The following is a 20,389-nucleotide window of genomic DNA, read 5'->3' as shown; positions in this document are numbered from 1 at the left end:
ATAGTAACCATTAATATCCTTGCCTTCCATGAATTTGGCCACCCCCCACCCTTTTAAATTCATCTAAGTAGGTGGCCATGACCACAGCTTGTGGTAGAAAATGACATAATGGGCAGATGGTTGCGTTTGTTTCTCCAAAGGAGACATACACACACGTACAATTCAGGGGCCAATAAATGAACCAGTAAGTGGGCCCAATAAAGGAATGAAAACTTGCATTTTAATTTGTCGCCTTAAACACTAAACTGTGAAGTTTGATATTCGAACGGAACAGTGAATAAAGGATTAGAAAAACAGAAAGTTTTTCAGTCAGGAATTAGCAGAATCAACAAAATGTGAATGTTAATCTGAGCCTAGAAGCATTGAGATGTGCAACAAGACTTGATCCATTATTGTCATCGTTATTGTAGCCCTTTAAATGTGCTCAGTACATTGCAGTTCTTAGCTTGTTACAACAAACCTATGAAATGGACTATATATGATGAGGTTCTGGTATCGGTGTTGATATTGCTTAAGCTGTTTATTTATCTGATCCTGTTGATGTTTTTTTGTTTTATTCCTATTTTACTGCACCTTGACCAGGGATCTCTTTAACAATGAAGCATGGATTAATTTTTAAAAAAATAATAAAAAGAAAGAACGTAAGAGGTCAACGGCCAATCTAATCCAGCATCCTATTCTCACAAAGGCCAACTAAAGGCTCATAGGAAGCTTGCAAGCACTCTGTCAGTGGAATTTGTCTAACCCTCTTAGAAAGCCATCAAAGTTGGTGAAAATCACTACCTCTTGGGGAAGTGAATTCCATAGTTTTAAGTATGTGCTGTGTGAAAAGGTATTTTCAGACAAACATACGAAGCAGTATGATACAGAACCAGACTGTTGGTTTCTCTAAACTTAAGGCTGACTGCTCTGTTAGGAAGTCTCTTATTGTTTAGAGTACAGGACTTGCTATCTGGGTTCTCTTTAAATGGATATTCCAGGGCCTGAATCTCATGCCTTCTGTGTGCAAAGGACATGGCTCTGCCAATAAGACACAGGCATCTCCCTCCTATGTTTAAATTTATTTAAGAAGCAGGACAGAAGGATAATGGCTAGGACACTTCCTATAACTAAGAAAAGATTGATCTCCAGCTCACTAGTTCACAAATCTATAACCTACAACAATTAAAATAAATTGCATAGCATAATCTGGGGTGTGTGCATTGCCATCTGTTCAAAAAACAACCCAAAACATCTTTAAAATGCCTCTATTTTGTTTTACAAAAATCAAACAATCACTTTATAAGGGAATTTGGCACAAAATTTTGTAATGATGGAAATTTAGGTTAAAAATCACATTCAAAAGGGTAAAACAAGAATAAAGCACTTCCTTGCCAGATTCCGAAACTGCTTTTTGGGTTCAGGTGCATTTTAAGAATTTGGATCAGACAGTTTAAAGAAAATTCTGAAGAAAAATGCAGGGTCGCACACATGTAGTTTGATCCTGTAGCAGTGTAGCTGAAAAAAAACCAGTGTTAGAAATCTTCAAATTCATGGTATTTCTCACTTTAAAATGTGTGAATGCAAATTAGTAATAGTGGAATATGATTCTTTTACACGAATAAAAGATGGATGTAGAGATGCTGATTAGGGAAAACCATACAACTGCTGAGCCAAGATTTATATAGATCAAGAGGGTTGTTTTATCATTTTTTTAGTTGTAGGAAACAGGATAAGGATTTTTCCCAACCAAGGACTTTACAATTCAACATACACATATTAAAAAGGAGCCCAATATTATTTCAACATAAGCAATTATGTTTAAAGACTGTTGTAAAAGGAAACATAGTTATATTCTCACTAAGAAGTTAAGAATACACTTGTGGATAAGATATAACATTCTGCAAGTCATATGTAAGGTCACCGAAACACATGGCTAAGTAAAGACCATTCAAAGTTACAAAGCAGTACAAAACAAAGGGGGGAAAGTGAAAAACAAATAGTGTCATTAGAAGAAGAAAAGTCAGAACTCTGGAGCAGAAGATATAATGAAGTCCTCATTAACAAAGTCTGGTTTGGCAAAAAATCGACTTCTGAAAAGGAAAGGGGTGTGTGGAGAAAAGGTTGCCTTGTAAAAGATAAGGCAGATAATACCCTGTGCTCACATGGGAGGAAGAAAGATCATTGCCAAAACTGGAATAAGTTTTCCAGGTTAGGAAAAGGAAGTGCTGAAGAAAACTGTGGTCACAAAGGGATAATAAAGAAATCAGATGCAGTGTGGGAAAATATTTTGGTACAGGAAGATACCTCCTTTTCTCATCCACACACAAATAACAGAGCACACACCCCGAATTTGCAAACTGTTAGCAGGTAAAAAAGTGTATCCACAAGTAAAAGAAATAACACCCTAACAGGTCATCGGAACAGTCAGAAAATATATTGTTTCCCTGGTTTCTTTCAAGAGGCATTCCTGCAATTTGTTCCATTTTATCATATGCAACTTTGGTCCTGTCTCCTCTCCACACTGCACTCCATGCTCTTAATGCTTTCACTGTGACATCCTACCTTATTTCTGTGGTGGCAACCTGTTTTAAACTGTTTTTTAATAATGTGTTGTAATCTTGCTTGGGACCTTGGGATGAAGGACAGGTAATAAATTATAACCATCATCATCTTTGACACAAAAATCAGAAGCGGGTTGCAGAATCATGTGGTCCCCCAGTTCCTACAAGCACCATTTCCTCCCATTCTCACCCTGCCACCCTTAATCCCGTTTAAGAGTTGCAATTTGCATCAATCTTAACCATGGTGTGGAGTCAAATGAGTTTAATCCCAATTCAGAAAGCTGTGCAAACAACACAACTTAAAATAATTTACTGGTGATGTTAACATGGAAACAAACAACAGCTCTTGAAAAATGGATTTAAACCAGGCATCCCCAAACTGCGGCCCTCCAAATGTTTTGGCCTACAACTCCCATGATTCCTACCTAAGAGGACCAGTGGTCAGGGATGATGGGAACTGTAGTCCAAAACATCTGGAGGGATGAAGTTTGGGGATGCCTGATTTAAACCAACTACCATAGCTGCCAAGTTCCCCCTTTTCTCACGAGGAAGCCTATTCAGCATAAGGGAATTTCCCTTAAAAAAAGGGATAACTTGGCAGCTATGCCAACTACAAAAAACAAAACAAAAACCACAACCTAGACCGAAAGAGAAAACTGATAGTAACTGAAATATACTCTTAATAATCTGGCTGTTATTTCACCCTTTAGCTTTGCTAGTCTCTACTTTCTTTGTTTAAAGTTCACAAATTAGTTCATGGCTCTCTTTTTAAGACTTCACTTAGCCATGCCAATTCCCCAAAACAAAAAGAGACAAATCCATGGTTCTTCTGGGTACATTTATTTTGGTTGCATTTTAAAGAACAGATTTTTAAGGCAATTTCTGCTAGAAATCCTGCACTGGCAATATATGGCCCAGGGCTGATCTTTGTTATCCTGTTTTCAAAGAAACAGAGGAGGGATAATAGAGATCAGATATACAGCAACATACATACATAGCATGTTTATCTTGTACACACTTAAATGCATACCAGCTTTTTCTGGCCGCAGTAATGTGAACAAGCCATTGATACAGATTTATTGAGTTGCTTATGTATAGAATTTTTGCATGGCACCCCAATCTCCGAGCGGTGTGAGATTCCAGGGGTTCCAGGCGCTAACCAGGATTTGTGAATCCTTTTGGGAATGAGGCACAGCAGAGACAGTGGTGTCTTTATTATAAATGGTTTATTTACAACCTGAGACTACTACCGGTATGCATATACAAGCTGAGCCAGCCTACGACTTAGAAGTTCACAGCAGTGAACCCCTCATCTCCCATTGCCACAGCCTTGGATTCAAGAAGAAATCAGCCATGGCTTTCTCTCTTCCTTTCCAGCCTGTAGGTATTTTCTCTAGGTCGCAAGGCAGCAAACTCCACGCTAAAACTCAGGTTTGTCTTTCCAACTATCAGAAAACTAGAGGAGGGGCCCCACCCATTTGTCATCTGGCACAGAGCCCCCTTTCTTTTGTTCTCTTAATGACCCATCCAGGGAAATGCCCTCGCAAAGTGAGATACATGGCAATAAATGACGGCTCAGAAATGTCAGTACCGGTAAATTGCAAATGTAGCTGTAATTGCAGTTTAAAGCAAGGTTCCTCAAAATAACACGTTGGGAAGAATGAAGTCTGTAAAGGGTATTCTATGCCAATTTACAAATTAAGGTGCTGCTGTGTGTCTATCACACAAACCTGCTTAAAAGCAGAATCATGTAGGCAGTTACTATAAACTAGAACAGAAGATAGAAAGTAACCTGAAAATCCTGCCAGATGGGCCTAATTAACAATTTCAGAATAACTTAATAAATCTTAGCTGTGTGGAAGAAATTATAATGCAGAAATGTGTGTGAGTATCCTCCCTCTAGTTTGAAGGAGAGATCATGTGGGATTGAATCTTCTAAGGGAAACATGGCAAAAAAGGGTTTTAGGTACCGTATGTGTTTTAAAACAGTTGGCAGGCTCTATGGCGTTTTTCTTTTTATATAACACTATATACAATTTTATACTGAATTAACATCTTGCAAGAGATACTGTGTAGAAATCTAATAATCTATGTGCTTGTTTTGAATTAATGTAGCACATTGGGCTTTTGTTCAAAAATGAATGGAAAGGAATTGGTTTTTGGGTTTTTTTTTTGCTGCTCTAGCATTAGAAGTAGTAATTTTGCTCTCAAGTTACAAGTTATTAAGCAATCTTGAGAAACCAAGTCCAAAAAGGGGGGCTGTAGAAGTACTGACTATACCTTGTGATTAAAATAATAATAGTAGCTGGCATCATCACAATTATTCACAAGCCTTCCAAATTTGAGCTCTTGTACTACTCTAAATTAGTATTGTGAAACTGACCTACACTACTGTACCTCTGATATATTCCCAAATGCTTTGAACTTTGTATCCTCTCTCTGGGAATTTCAAAATTCCCTGGGAATTTCCACTTTCTATCAGCAAGTAGTAAATGGAATTAAAGTGTAATCTGGAGGTTAGAGAACATCAGCTCTGCAGGGAGGAAACAAATCCAGAAGGCAGTGGACCAATTTTAAATTCCTTTGGTTAAAAGCAGGGATATAAAAAGTGGAGTCTGTTGAGCATCAACTTTTATGACTGGCAAGTTGTAACCTGTTCATAAGTGATCTAGAATTAGGGTTTAACTTGCACAAAAGTGGAGAACAGACACGGTTCCAACAAAAGAGGTAGGGCATCATAAACTGCTGGAATACACGGAACTAGTTGGTATGAGTAATAGAATAGAATAAAATAGAATAGAATAAGAAACAGAGATAAAAAAACTTAATGAGGATTGAATGTTATATATAGAATATATGAAAAAATATTCTCAAAAGACAATCAATGTAGCAGGATCAGCATTAATTCAGCAGCGTAAGTTATGAGATAAAGAGAAGTAGAGATGAAAAATTAGAAGAACAATAAGATGTGGATAGGTTGGAAATAGAAAGGAAACCAGGGAAGGAGTGGAAGGGAAGTACCGTATATGAAAAGAAGTCCCCCCCCTTTTCTTATCATTCTTTTTTTAATTTTCATTTTTAAAAAATGCAACAGTTGTTGTACTAATGTTGATATACCAATGAAGAACTGTAATAGAAAAGCAAATAAAAACAAACTGAAAATGCAATAATAATAATAATAGAATTAGGGTTTAACAGTGAAGCAGTCGTGTTTACTGATGACACCAAATTGTTCAGGATACTGGAAGTAAAGACAAATTGTGAGGCGCTCCAAAAGGATATCACTGAACTGGGTGAATGGGCATCAAAATGGCAAATGTGGTTTAATATAAAGTGATGTACAGGGGGGAAGGGACTACTCACTGGTGAAACAGAACCCTTGCCCCCACCCCTGAGGATCAATTCAGCTGACAGATGGGCAGGATCATCCACCTATCAGTCACTTGATGCAACTGTGACCTTGCTCATATGTCAAAATTGGCCCATAAAAATCTGGCCCTCCAGGCCAAAAAGATTCCCCAACTGTGGCACATCCAAACTATGAAATTTGTTTCCACAAAATGTGGTGATGACCACCAACTTAAAGAGGTTTAAATGGGGATTAGCTAGTAAGGCTGTCAATGGTGTTAGGAACATATGGAGTTGACATACTGAATCAGACCACTGGATACATCTAGCACAGTATTGTCTACAGTGACTGGAAGCAGCTCTCCAAGACTTCATGCAGTAAACATTCCCAGCCCCTATATGGAGATGTCAGGGATTGAACCTAGGACTTTCTGTACACAAAGCAGATGCTCTACCATTGAGTTACAGCCTTAGCTATGATTGAAAGCCCCAAGCTTCTGAATACCGGTTGAGTTCCATTACATTATATGCTGCTTGTGAGTTTCTCATAGGCATCTCCTTGGCTACTGCAGGTAACAGAATGCTAGACTAGATAGGCTCTTCTCACCTTATTTACCTTTCCTTTTATTCCAAGCTAATTCTTCCTCTAATGCTCAGTGAAAGCCTGCTTGGTCCAGGAGATGAAAGCCTTGGATTCTTAGAACTGCTAGGGTAAATGCTAATACTACAAAGGGTCCATGATAAACCTACTTACATCCTAAGTACCCTGTTTATAACATGGGCATTGCGACACCTTCCTGTAGCACTGCTGCAAGAACAAAGAAGATTATAAAGTGTTCTGCATTATTAGCAATGAAAATAAATGGCAAAACACATGAGTTTATTCATTAGTACAGCAAGCGGCAGAGAAACTGGTCCCAATACAACATCATGCTAACCTGCCCACAGTAGATTTGGGGGACAAACTTGAATTCTCACCTTGAAGTTGCCCTCCATTTTCTCCAGCAGAGCTTAAACTGAGATGTTCAATGACCTGCCCTTCACCTCTCAAGTCTTCATTGGGGTCCACACACTGGTCAACATTTTCCTCCCTTGCTGCTGGGAGTTTGCATCCATTAGTGCAATCTGCTTTCTCATGATCTGATGAAACACAATCCTCAGCAGAATCTGATGGGTTTTTATCACCTTTTAGTTCCCTGGAGCTGTTGCTGGTGGATATTACAGCACTGCTGCTCTTGGAGTTCATTTCGGAAGCATATTGAGGTATTATTCCAACAAACCTCAAGCCCCGACTTGCTGCATCTTGAATCTATAAAATCCAAGAGAGATTACATTTTAATTTACAAGTTGTCCTTCAGGAATAGAAGTGTTTCAAATATACCACATGTCAAGTGAAGCTGTGTTATTTTATGGTATAGATTCCCTACCCCCCTCCATACTGCATGAAAAGCCTCACTGGGTTTGTATACTGCATTCCAAGGAAATCTGACATGAACTCCTTTAAGTATTTTTTTTTAAAAAAAATGTGAAAACACAATGGTATGTATTGTTTATATATTCTTTGCATACCTTCAATGAAAATGGAATATTTCTGCTTTGTTACATTTATTCTTCTATTTAATAATGTTCATATAGAGCAAAGAAATGCAATGTGCCACTTCTCTTACAAATTTCAGGCTATCCCTATTTTTTCCTTGCACCTGCCTTTAAAAAAATATTTCTATCGCCATTCAGATTCAAATTTAAACTACCATGATAAACTGAAAAACAACTGCAATATATTTATATAAATTTTTAATCCTCCACCCCAGAACAACTTAACAAATATTTAGCTCCTTAAAAGTATTGGCATACATTTATTGTTTCAGAAGGTTCTTCTAAATAACTAGAAGCTGAAATACAGGGAAGAGCTGGTGGAGAATATAAAAGCAGAAGGCACTAAGAGAAAAGCTTATTAAGAAATAATAATTTTAGGTTCCTAAAATGGGAACCACATAGTGCTGACTTCAGAATTTAGAACTGCAGATAATTCATGATTCTAGGAAAATAATAAAACCCTGGAAGTATAAAATGCATGAAAGAGGAAGGAACCTGGTATTCCTGAAGGTAATAATACTGAAAGCAGAACTACAAACCATAACCATGCAGAAAAAGAACATAAAGAATCACAGAAAACAGATGTGATTGTACATGGTTATTTTCATGACCTGGGGTGAGCTTACTGGAAGTGGAGGATCAAGGGTTACTAAAGTACAAAATAGAGATACAGAAGAAGTTCTTCAGAAACAATAGCCGTTTTACAAGATGTCAGAAATGGAAGAAATAAAGTCAACCTTTTTTAAATCTGAGAAGTAAAAACCTGAGACATAATAGCTTGGATCCAAAGAAGCATGGACAAAATTCTGCTCATACTACTATCAAGCATTTATGCCCCTTTCCTACAACAGGCTTGAGCATCCTCCAGAACCACTTGTGATAAAGCAACAAGCGGGCAGCTGGAGATAGTAAAATTGGCAGAACTGAGAAATTCCTACCACTGAAGAATGCTGGAATGCTCAAGTTGTTCTTTGGTTACAAGCCTGTGGTAGATTTCCTTGCTTTTTGGCACCCAAATCTGCCTAGCTGTGAAAACTAAGGATTAGAGAAGTTAATGAACAATGAAAGAGGAAAAACAAGTTACTACAGAAATGAACCAAGAGAAGACGGTGTGTAGTTTGTTACTATGATAGAGGTGTGTGTGTATGTGATTATATCCCCTGTCATCCAGAGCTGACCTGCTGGCCCCAACCACCATGTACTTCACTGAGGGTTCAGCAATAGAGCACAGACTAATAGAACCCAAGGCTTGATTTTGATACTACAGTATAATGAAAATATACAACTGACAGGCTGCTTCTTTCAAATACAGGTAAATTCACTGCTGTGAGAAGAGGCGACACAGTGGGAAAGCTACATTCACTCATAATTAGGAGTTCAAATAAAACCCCATTACAAAAATAAATAGTATTAGAATGAGATGGGTCTTGTCTCTCCCAACCAACCACTTTAAGCACGCAGTGCCAATGTATTCTGTTATTAGAGACCAAAATAAAGACAATGCAAGCTTTTTCAAATGCAAATAAGGTGGAATCAATTCTCCGCCTGAGCTGCATGCTGACAGAGATGGCAGTGTAGAGAAGCAGTCATTTTATTCAATCCCAAGGTGGGGGAAACACCATAGGAAACTCATTCTATCTTTCCCCCAAAATGTTATGAATCATCCAATTTCCTGATGGTCATGCTACTGTGCTAAATACATACAAGACACCTGGATGATGGAAGAGACAACTTCCTCTCTTACACTATTGTTACAGTTTATTTGCTGAGCTGTGTGAAGGCAGGAATTGAAGCTTGCTTCCCCCGGGAAGCCAGGAGGTCACAGTTGCAGGATTTTGGAACCAGAGTTTCAATTTGCTGATACAATGCCAAGGTGATGTGAAAATCACAGTGGAAGCTCTTTGTCAAAATTAATAGCCTAGCAGAGGTAGAATTTCAGCTTTCTAATGGAGAAACAGTTTGATGAGCCCCTGTACCACAGAAATGGTCACAATCTGTTTTATGAGTATCATAGCTAGGCCATGGGACGCGGGTGGCGCTGTGGGTTAAACCATGGAGCCCAGGGCTTGCCGATCAGAAGCTCGGCGGTTCGAATCCCCGCGACGGGGTGAGCTCCCGTTGCTCAGTCCCAGCTCCTGCCAACCTAGCAGTTTGAAAGCACATCAAAGTGCAAGTAGATAAATAGGGAAGGTAAACGGTGTTTCCGTGCGCTGCTCTGGTTTGTCAGAAGCGGCTTTGTCATGCTGGCCACATGACCTGGAAGCTGCACGCTGGCTCCCTCGGCCAATAACGCGAGATGAGCGCCGCAACCCTAAAGTTGGTCATGACTGGACCTAATGGTCAGAGGACCCTTTACCTTTACCTTTAGCTAGGCGCTAGGCCATAGATACTGGTGTTCCAGATGAGCCAGGGACTGGGAATCAGGAGAAGCAAGAAAACTGAACAATTCTAGGCATTATTGGGTGAGACAGATTTTCTGGATCGGTTTCTATTTTTTATTTTATTTTCATTAAAAAATAGCAACTTAGACCATGAAAATAAGGGAGTAATTTGGGTGTGAGGTCATGACAAGAAGCAGTTTTTGGACATTTAGTCCAGAGTACACACACCTTGCCTACCTTTGCAATGCACTTGCCTCCATTCACTCAAATATCAGTGGATGATGAAGCACTTTACTGCTAAATATATCCTACTTCTGCTTGAAATGGGGGTAACCTTTGTTACCCCAGGATTAATAAGGTGATGACCCAGGTAGCAAATCCTGATGTGTAGCGATTTTAGACAGTCTGTTGATTGAAAAACCACTACCTGCTCTAGTATGCTACTATTGGACCACAGAAGCAGAAAGCGGTTTGGGTAAAAGTTCGTGACTGGTAGCAATTTCAGAAATTAATATCAGCCCCCTCCCGCCCCTGGCATTATACAAATAATTTGCAATGCATTCATTATTTGTCTGCAATTAAATCTTGTTCATATTTTGAGCGCTAATCAAAACTGCATTTGCATAGGAGCATGCCAGTCCTCCTATGAAACAGAATTTCATTTGAGGTAGTGTAGCATAAGAATTAAGAGCATGAGCTAGAAGCTCCCTATTCAGATTTGAACTTGAACATGGGCTCATCTTAGGCAAGGCACTATGTTTAAGGATCAGCCACCATTCCCATCTAGAACATGGGGATAGGACTACTTGTTCATCTTAGGATTGCTGTGAAACACTTTAAGATGATATTGCTACTACTACTACTACTACTACTACTACACTATTACATTATTACTACTACTCCATGGTTGTGAGATGGTTGGTCTCTGTCTCAGGAGACAATGGGTGGAGTGTGCCTTTGGGGGTGTTGGAAGGTTGCAGCGCCTGCTGTGGCTACAGAGACAAATATGGGAGAGACGTGTTTTGTTGCAGCTGGGGCAGATGAAGACGTCCAGTTCTGCAAAATGGTTGGATGAGCATCTGTAGAGCTTCCATTACTACTATTACTGCTGTTTACCTACAGCAGCAGCAAGGAAGATAATTGCACCACAGGTTTGCAATGATTGGATAGCCTTAGAGACCACTCATCAAACTACTCCAAGCAACATACATGCTGAGTACACTGAAATACAGCAGTATCCATAGGCTCTGGATGATGTTCCCTACCCCCAGGGAACCCTTTCCCCATCTATTTGCCTGCTGAGGAATCCATGCATGTCACAGAGGGTTCTGAGACCTATTGCCTTAAGCAAACAGTGTGCACCCAGAATGGTCTCAATACCTTCCTGCAGATGTAAGATCAGACACTCAGGCATGTTGACAGCTAGCATGAGATTGCAATGTAAATTAGAACTGAGCCTCTTGGTAAATCTCAAGTGACTTGAATCAGGAAAAATCCTTTTGTTTTTGTTTTTTTTAATCACACTACATGTGTTAATTGACTTACCAAAGCCAGGATGTTTATGTTATCACAAACTATTTTATAAATGGTCAGTTTTAAGAAGATAATGATTACTGTCAGTATTTTCAACATTCCATTTCCTCAGACCTCCTTGTTTACAAACACACACACACACACACACACACACACACACACACACACATTCATGTGTATATAGTGGTGCCTTGGTTCTCAAATTTAATCCGTTCCGGAAGTCCGTTCAAAAACCAAAGCGTTCAAAAACCAAGGCACACTTTCCCACAGAAAGTAATACAAAACAGATTAATCCATTCCAGACTTTTAAAAACAGCAATTTAACATGAATTTTGCTATCTAACAAGACCATTGATCCATAAAATGAAAGCAATAATCAATGTACTGTACTATAAAAGAAATAAGACAGTATTGTAGATGATAAAAATTAAAATTACATTTTTTTTCTTACCTGCACTGATGATAGTCATTGTTTGGATGGGAGGCTTTTATCCATTTCTGCAGTCACACAATTAATCAATCAATCAGTATCTGGACTGGGTTCCACACAGTCACAAAAACAAATTAAGCGAAAAAGCCTCTAAAAACACAAAATAAATAGCAAAAACAAAAGCGCCAAACTTAAAACTGTTCCAGAAGTCTGTTTGACTTCCGAAATGATCGGAAACCAAGGCGCAAGTGCCCCGGAAACAATAGCCGCATCAGATGTTCGGCTTCCAAAAAACGTTCAAAAACCGGCGTTTGGGAAACAAGGCGTTTGAGACCCAAAGTACCACTGTATAAACACCTGGAACGCAGGGATAACACATAACACATCTGATGAAATTGACTGAAGTCCATGCAAGTTCATGCCAAAATAAATCTGTTAGCTTTAATGGTGCTTCAAGACATATCCCCCCCCCCAGCAAGTGCAATGTTCTAGATAAGGCAGTTAAAAGGTTTGAAATTCCAGCTCAGCCCTGAAGACAATTGTATGGCTCCAGATAGCTGGCTCTCAAGCTATGTACACAATAGCATTTACTCTGGCTCCAGCGTTCTTCCACCACTGGTGTTTGAAGTTTGGTACACATGATGTTGGCACGATCCATCTATCCTGCAGCTTCCTGAGAAATAATGCTGCTTGCTGCATTTCCCCTCAAACCAGCTTCCACCCGATTCAAAAACATAAGCCACATTCACTTTGCAGTTAAGCCGAAGTGTGCACATTTGAAGCAGCTGCTGCACATGCACAGATGACAGCTTCATGAATGGGTCTTGGGGGTTGCAGGCACAGGGAAACCAAACAAGTAATGCACACTGAGTAAAGATGTCCCCACCCCGTTGTGTACAGAAATGTGCATATACTGCATGAAATGCAGCAGAGGCAAATGACCTTGCTGCCTTTTAACCTATGAATATTTACATAGCCTCAGTCTAGCCTACCTCCAACTCTCTATGGCAGTAACATGGGAATGCCCCATATTTGTTGCCATGAGCCCCTTCAAGCAGAGGCGGGGACACATGTTTGGGGCAGCTTTTCCACCACTATCCATGTCATCAAGGAAACCTTTAAAGTTTCCTAGGAACACAATTTTTTATGACCACTGCAATAATATATGAAATATCATAGCATAGGTAAGAGGCTAAGTTTATCCTCAGTAGGTTTCAATGCATTGGGTAAGAATCTTAATTTTAACAAGGAGAAAGCACTTATGACAGTAGATTGGTATTCAGTCCACTTTCAAAGGCAACTAGTCCATACCATATGGTTCAGGTTAAGCTGTATATTTTAAAGAAGCTTAGTACAAATAAATTAACTAGCAGTTAAGCCACAGGGATATCAAATAACCTCACAATTCATATTATGTGTGTGCTTAGTGAAATTAATTTCTACACTGCGTGGAGCTACACTCTATATAATACAGTATGAACTATATAGTAATAAAGTACATTTTATTGACGTGAACAAAAAGTTCACTGCACACTGCCATGAAACGAACAGCTTTTACTTCTGAGCTAGCATTAAACTTTGGAATTCATTTACATTTATTTTTGAACCAGAATAAATATATGATCCTGTCTGAACAGAAACAGATCTTCTAGATTAACAGCAGATTTTACAGGCAGTGCATCATACTTGGCCAAATTTATATTTAAAAACTGAACCACTGATACACAAATGCAGAGAAGGTGGGTCTATTACCAATAAGACACATGGAGGCTCCAGCTTCAGAGGCACTATTGCTCTCTACAAGGTGCTGCAAAGTCAAAAGTGCGGATTAATTTTACTGATTTTCTGTATTTGCTGAAGGCTTTGAATCAAACTTCGGCCCTCCAGATGTTTTGCACTACAATTCCCATCATCCCTGACCACTGGTCCTGTTAGCTAGGGATCATGGGAGTTGTAGGCCAAAACATCTGGAGGGCCGCAGATTGGGGATGCCTGCTTTGAATTATAACATTTTTAAATCTTAAAAAAAATACTTTTTAAAAAACCTTTCAAACTGACCCTATTTCTCAAGCAGCAAATACATTTAAGAAAGCTGCATGGAATCTGTTTAACTATAATATTTGCCAGAGTATGTGCTACATTCAAGGCTTTGTCTCAAAGATCTTCATGCAGCAGTGGGCTGCAAGTAAATGATCTGTTTGCACATTCCTTTTTCTGTGGTTAGCTCCGATAGCGACATAAGTTGGTTGGGGTAGAAAAGAACACCCTCATTCAATCTTTCTCTTCCTGCTTCTCAATCAAGTGATTGGTGCTGAATGAGCCAAAATTTATTCGGGGGGGGGGGGGGAACATGCTTGCTGACACCCAGAATATGCTACCACAATTAACAACAAATGAAAGGATCTTCCCAAGTAGTATGGAGCCTAATGCAGTGTGGCTGAATGAGGTGTCTGCAGTCACTTAGCTTTTATAAGCTAGGTATACTGTACAGTGTGCATCCTTATAGTCTGTCAAATCTTTTTTGGCATACCAGATTTTGGAAGAATTTATCCCACACATACACTTGGCTCTTGGGAGAAGCTGGAATATAAAATAATACCATTCAACTTTGGCATGATAACAGGAAAGGTTTTCCAGATTGGAAAAACATTAGAAAATTGTGTGCCTTTATGTGCCAATCACCACACCAGATATGGGCTGGATCAACATAGTGACGGGAGGCCCCCATCAGGGGCCTTAGTGCAGGATTGGCCATGGCATTCCCCCAAGCTCTGGTTGGGGTCCTCTACCTGGCTGGAATCCTAACTCTGGTCACCCAGTAAGACCTTGCTAGCTTGGTTGCACCTCAGCAGGGTTCAACACTGGCCAACTCCCATGGAACCGGCTTGGTGTGGTCCAACCCCAGCTAATCCCATTCCACCAACATGGGGCAAGTGGAATGATGAATAGATCCTGTCCCTACTGCTATATCAACACATATCCTGCCTGCTACAGTCAATAAAAGATTTGGCTTGATTTCATCCCAACACCTGGTGTCCTGTTTGGTCATTGCTGCTGTTCAGGGTCACAGAATGTGCCTACCTGGGCAATTTAGAATGACATGAAATACCTTTAGCTTTTAACTTTCTTGTTTCTACTGCTTCAGATATATTTATAATAAAAAACAATTTTTTGCTGCTATAAACTTTAATAACTTGAGCATATGTAATAAAAATTGTCTTGAATTAAAAAGCAATTGAGTACATTAAATGTATAAGTTCCCCAATGCTAATAAATAAATTTATAAATATATCCCTAGCTGCCGGATAACTTACGTATCTCAAGAAAAGCTAACAACTGAAACATTTGGAGTTGACCAGTCCAGTCCTCTCTGTTCATAGTTTTCAAGTGGGTTGATAGCATCCATGAGCACAATAGCAACCACTTTGTGACAGTTTTGCAGCAGCAGAAAGTCACCAAGACTGGGGCTATGCAATGGGCACTAAGTAATATTTTGTGTTCCAGAAACAATCTATGTAAAACTCTTGATATAAGTCCACAACTGGCATTTGAAGGAATTGCTCAACTTTGTACTAATATGATGATTCAATTTTTCAGCTCAAAAACAGACACAGCAAATGGGTAGTGTTACCCTTTCAATCTCATTGCCTTATTTGTACATCATAAAAAGTACTGACTCACCTCACAGCAAGGGGGGGGGCACCTAAAATTGGACTATTGTAGACAACTCTATCTCAAAACTACATGTATAAAATATTAATGATGGCAGCCTAACCTCACAGAGTTGCAGAAAAACTGAGAGGATAATATTGATTGTATTTGGGTGAAGACTGTTGACAATAGTCAAACTACAGTTAGGCAGGTACTTAAGAAAGGTAGGTGCTAACCTTCAAAAATGGTTGTTAAACAGCAAAAGAGAGGTCAACGCATCAATTTAGATAGGCAGGGGAAAGGAAACTTTATGTGAATACAGCTTCTGGACTGTTGGTGAAACAAAATTTTGTGCACAATACCACCTCAGATAATAGTGAACTGTGGGGGTTGCATATACAGGATGTACATATACCGGTATGCATTTCAGATAATGTACAGTATTTAAGATAATTTCCCAAACCAGTGGTGGGAGTGCATTGGGTACAGAGTAAAGGGGGTGAGGGGGTATACACAACCAAGTGCACACTATACCTTTAAAGCACATTCAAAGAACATTCTTTCCCTCAAAGAATTCTGGGCACTGTAGTTTACCTTTCGCAAAGTTACAATTCCCAATAACCCTTAATGAACCACAGTGCCCAGTCTCCATGCCTCGTCTGCCCATCAAACTTGAACCTATGGCTAGGTGGACAGGCAGCTTACTGCTCTTAATATCATACGAACAACTTTGAATTAAGTTTCTGACTATCACTCCAATATGTTTGCCATGTGTCCTTTGAATGCCTCCAAGATCTCATGTCCAAGATCTCATAGAAGGAATGGGCATAGTGGTGCAGCAGCAAGACAAAGGGTTTGCTTTGTTTTAAAATAGTAATTAGAAATAGAAGCAGATGCATCAGTATTGTAACTGCATTTAAATATTAAAATGCAGAAGTGATTTTAAAAACTGTTTATGAAATAAGTGAATAGGTTTAAGACTTTTTTTTAAAAGGAAGTCTTCTTAAACCAACTTTTTATTTTGACTTAAATCTCTACAGCTGCATCAATTCCTGGAGCAGGCTTGGCTTATAAAAGGTAGAGAAACCTCAGGCAATATCAGAACACAACAGTATAGAGTGCAAGAATAGACACTGAAATCTGTGCCTAGATGTTATTAATTGTTCACAGACTGTTATTTTTCTTATCAGTTTTAGTCTGTATGTTACAATTATCACATCATATATCTTGTACGTGCTCCATATCAAGTATTCCACCAAGCACCACATAAATGCAGCATAACAATGTAATAAAATGAAGACACATGGCTGACTTAGAAAGATGAGTGTTCCAAACTTCTCTTAACTGTTTTGACGCCAGCAACTGGAATTTCTTGGCTTCCATCCAGGGCAAATGTTCACTCAAAAGCTACTAGTATGCACTAATTCAACACAGCTTGCAGTATTTTAGATTGACTTGGGTATTTTCACAAACTAATCATTAGAGCAAAGTGGTTACTTCACTAATACCTTAAAGACAGGGTTGAGATATGATTCATGCTCCAAGAAAGAATGCAGGAGCAACAGTTTCTGTAGAAATGAAAATCAGTATTTAAAGCAGGGAAGGTCAACTTCCCCTGGTATGCCCCGCGGAGGACCTTAAGGTCCACAAACAACAATATTCTGGAGATCCCGAGCCATAAGATGGCCAGATTGGCCTCTACTAGAGCCAGGGCCTTTTCAGTACTGGCCCCAACTTGGTGGAACGCTCTTTCCCAGGAGACCAGGGCCCTGCGGGATTTGTCATCTTTCCGCAGGGCCTGCAAGACAGAGCTGTTCCGCCTGGCCTTTGGGTTAAACTCAGCCTGACCTCTGTGTTTTCCTGCCTCATGGCTTGGATTTATGGACTACTTGAAATGAGGCTGCACTTTAAATTTTAATACTGTATTTTAATCTGTATTTTAATTAATTGTTTTTATGTTTTATTGTAATTCTGTTGGTGTGAGCCACCCTGAGCCTGGTTTTTGACTGGGGAGGGCGGGGTATAAATAAAATTTTATTATTATTATTATTATTATTATTATTATTATTATTATTATTTTTGAATGGACACTATTATCAGGAAAAAATACATCCCAAACTATAAAGTTCTATAAAGTTCATTTACCTGGTACAGGTATGGAACATACATTTAGATTATACATAGCCACAGTCTATGGGGTGCGGTGCTCATCTCGCTTCAGGCCGAGGGAGCCGGTGTTTGTCTTCAAACAGCTTTCCAGGTCATGTGGCCAGCACGACTAAACGACTTCTGGCACATAGAACACCATGACGAGTGCCAGAGTGCACAGAAAAGCCGTTTACTTTTGCGCTGCAGCAGTACCTATTTGTCTACTCTCATTGGTATGCTTTCGAACTGCTAGATTGGGCAGGAGCTAGGACAAAGAAACAGGAGCGCACCCCATCGTGCAGATTCGAACCCGCTGACCTTCCAATCGGTAAGCCCAAGAGACTCCGTGGTTTACACAGCGCCACACATGCTAATTAAAATTTGGTGGGGGTAAATGAAATTGTTCTTAGAGCCAGATTCAGCCTGTGAGTTGCTAACTGACCACCCCAATTTAATGTAGCAAAGCTATTTCTGGATAAGGGATTTTTAAAAGTTGTGTCCAGCATGAAATTACTTTCTTCTGTCCTGATGTATAGGAGATCTTCTTTTGCTTTTTGAAAAAGATAAAATCCAGCCACAAATGTTAGTATTGCTGCTTAGTATGTATCACCCAATTAAAAAAAGAAAAGAATGGACAACACTTTTATAAAAACAAAAACAAAAAACAAATACACCTAATGTCTATGTTTGTGAGATTGTCATACATCTTGACGGGAAATATATGTAGAACAGAGATCACCCTCTTCAAACAATTTCCTGTTAAAAGTTACACAAATATGCTCTGACAGGTGGCATGCCAACAAAAATCTTCAGGCAAAAAGTACTGAGAAATATATATATAACACCATGGCAAATATTGCTGTGAAATTGTGGCTTACTTACTTACACATTCAAGCACCATCATTCTTCATTAGTATTTCTCTAAGGCAATTTGTCAGAAACTCAGAACCCTCCCATTGACTTTTGCGTTGTTTAGAAGGTTCATTTGTGAAGAGACACTTTTAAATTTGAAAGCAACTTTTCGGTTGTCCTTGACATTTTTCATAAATTGATACAATTCCTTGGTTAAGAATTTGATGTGAACATATGTGAAAGAGTAGGTTTTGGAAACTGCTCCCTTCTTTAGGATTCATAGAAGACTCTGAATTACAAAGAATGAAGCACAGTTTATTTTTAACTATAGGCTGTGATCTTTCCAAAATGACTATTTTCACTTGTGTTCATCTTAAGGAAAAAAAAATTGATTATCGGATTAAAACTTCCATGTAGCTGGTCTACTACCGGTACTACATCAGCCTGCAGTTATTACAATAAACTGTACACTTTACTTTGCATCTGTTTTCAAGGATATTAGCAGCCAATATTATAATTTTAAATTACAACTCATGATCAAAGCAGATTTCTAACACATTTATGCCACATATGTTAATTGCGGATACCAGTTTATCCCATATGAAAGCTGGGGACTATTGCCATAGATACAAGTAAGGATGCAATCCACAAAGGGTCTGTGCTGCAACGGCTCAATGATCTATGCAAAAGGCACAACTACAAGTTTGGATACTGCATGGTACAACAGCTGTGCAAAAATAGTTGATATTAAAATAATAATAATAATAATAATAATAATAATAATAATAATAATAATAATAATAATAAATTATTATTTGTACCCTGCCCATCTGGCTGGGTTTCCCCAGCCACTCTGGGCGGCTTCCAACAGAAAAATAAAATACAGTAATCTATTAAACATTAAATGCCTCCCTAAACAGGGCTGCCTTCAGATGTCTTCTAAAAGTCTGGTACAGTGGCACCTCGACATCCGAATGACTTGACTTCCAAAGGTTTCCACTTACAAAGTCGGCAAACCTGGAAGTCTTTTCACCGCGTACGCATTCTGTGTCTGCGCAGAAGCAGCGTGTGGTCGGCGCCTGCGCAGAAGCACAAAATTGCGCTTCGCGCATGCGCAAAACGTATGCTTCGACAACCGAAGGATTCGACTTACGAAGAGCGCCGCGGAACGGATCGCCTTCGTAAGTCGAGGTACCACTGTAGTTGTTTTTCTCTTTGACATCTGATGGGAGGGCGTTCCACAGGGTGGGCGCCACTACCGAGAAGGCCCTCTGTCTGGTTCCCTGCAACTTGGCTCCTCGCAACAAGGGAACCGCCAGAAGGCCCTCGGTGCTGGACCTCAGTGTCCGGGCAGAACACTAGTTACTAGTTAATACTAGTTAAAGTAGCAAAAATGGTTCCAGCTAATAGGGCATTCTGGATTTCCTGCAGAGAATGTTAAACGGCTGTAGTAGTTGTGTGGTCTACAGCAGATGTGGCTAAGAGATGTTGCTGGACTCCAAATCCCATCAGCGGTAGTCAATATGGCCAATGACCAGGGATTATAATCCAACAACGCCTGAATGGCCACATGTTAGTCCATGGACTGAGTGCCAAATCCTAGATACCAAGAATACATGGTAAGGGGAGTAAAGGTAAAGGAACCCTGGACGGTTAAATGGGTGGGGAGGCTGCCAATGCAGGTCTGCTGATTTTGTTCTAAGGCTGGTTATATACCAATTATATGTATATGAGTGGAATACAGTGTTTCATCACTAGCAGAATTAATGCAGAAATTAACAGCTCTAACACGTTCACTTCGTGAACATAATGTAGCTATAAAGGAAGCTACATAAATCCTGTTTCCAAGAGACAGCAGCTGCTCAAGTTTTAAACTAAACACTACTACCATCAAGATTAGCACATTT

At 39.4% G+C, this 20,389-nt stretch overlaps 1 protein-coding gene across 3 annotated transcripts in view; it reads right to left on the bottom strand.

The window, feature by feature from the left end:
- The window catches only part of RFTN1 (raftlin, lipid raft linker 1), a 109,086-nt gene that overhangs the window by 33,279 nt on the left and 55,418 nt on the right, over positions 1-20,389 (bottom strand). For all 3 annotated transcript variants that reach the window (XM_035128881.3, XM_035128883.3, XM_060280688.2), the window contains exon 5: positions 6,870-7,200. In XM_035128881.3, the coding sequence (XP_034984772.1) occupies positions 6,870-7,200 (331 nt within the window). The remainder of the gene's footprint in view (positions 1-6,869; positions 7,201-20,389) is intronic.

This window comes from Zootoca vivipara, chromosome 11 (genome assembly GCF_965207765.1).
Source record: "Zootoca vivipara chromosome 11, rZooViv2.hap1.1, whole genome shotgun sequence".
NCBI lineage: Eukaryota > Metazoa > Chordata > Lepidosauria > Squamata > Lacertidae > Zootoca > Zootoca vivipara.
This window is presented reverse-complemented; position numbering and strand designations above follow the sequence as displayed.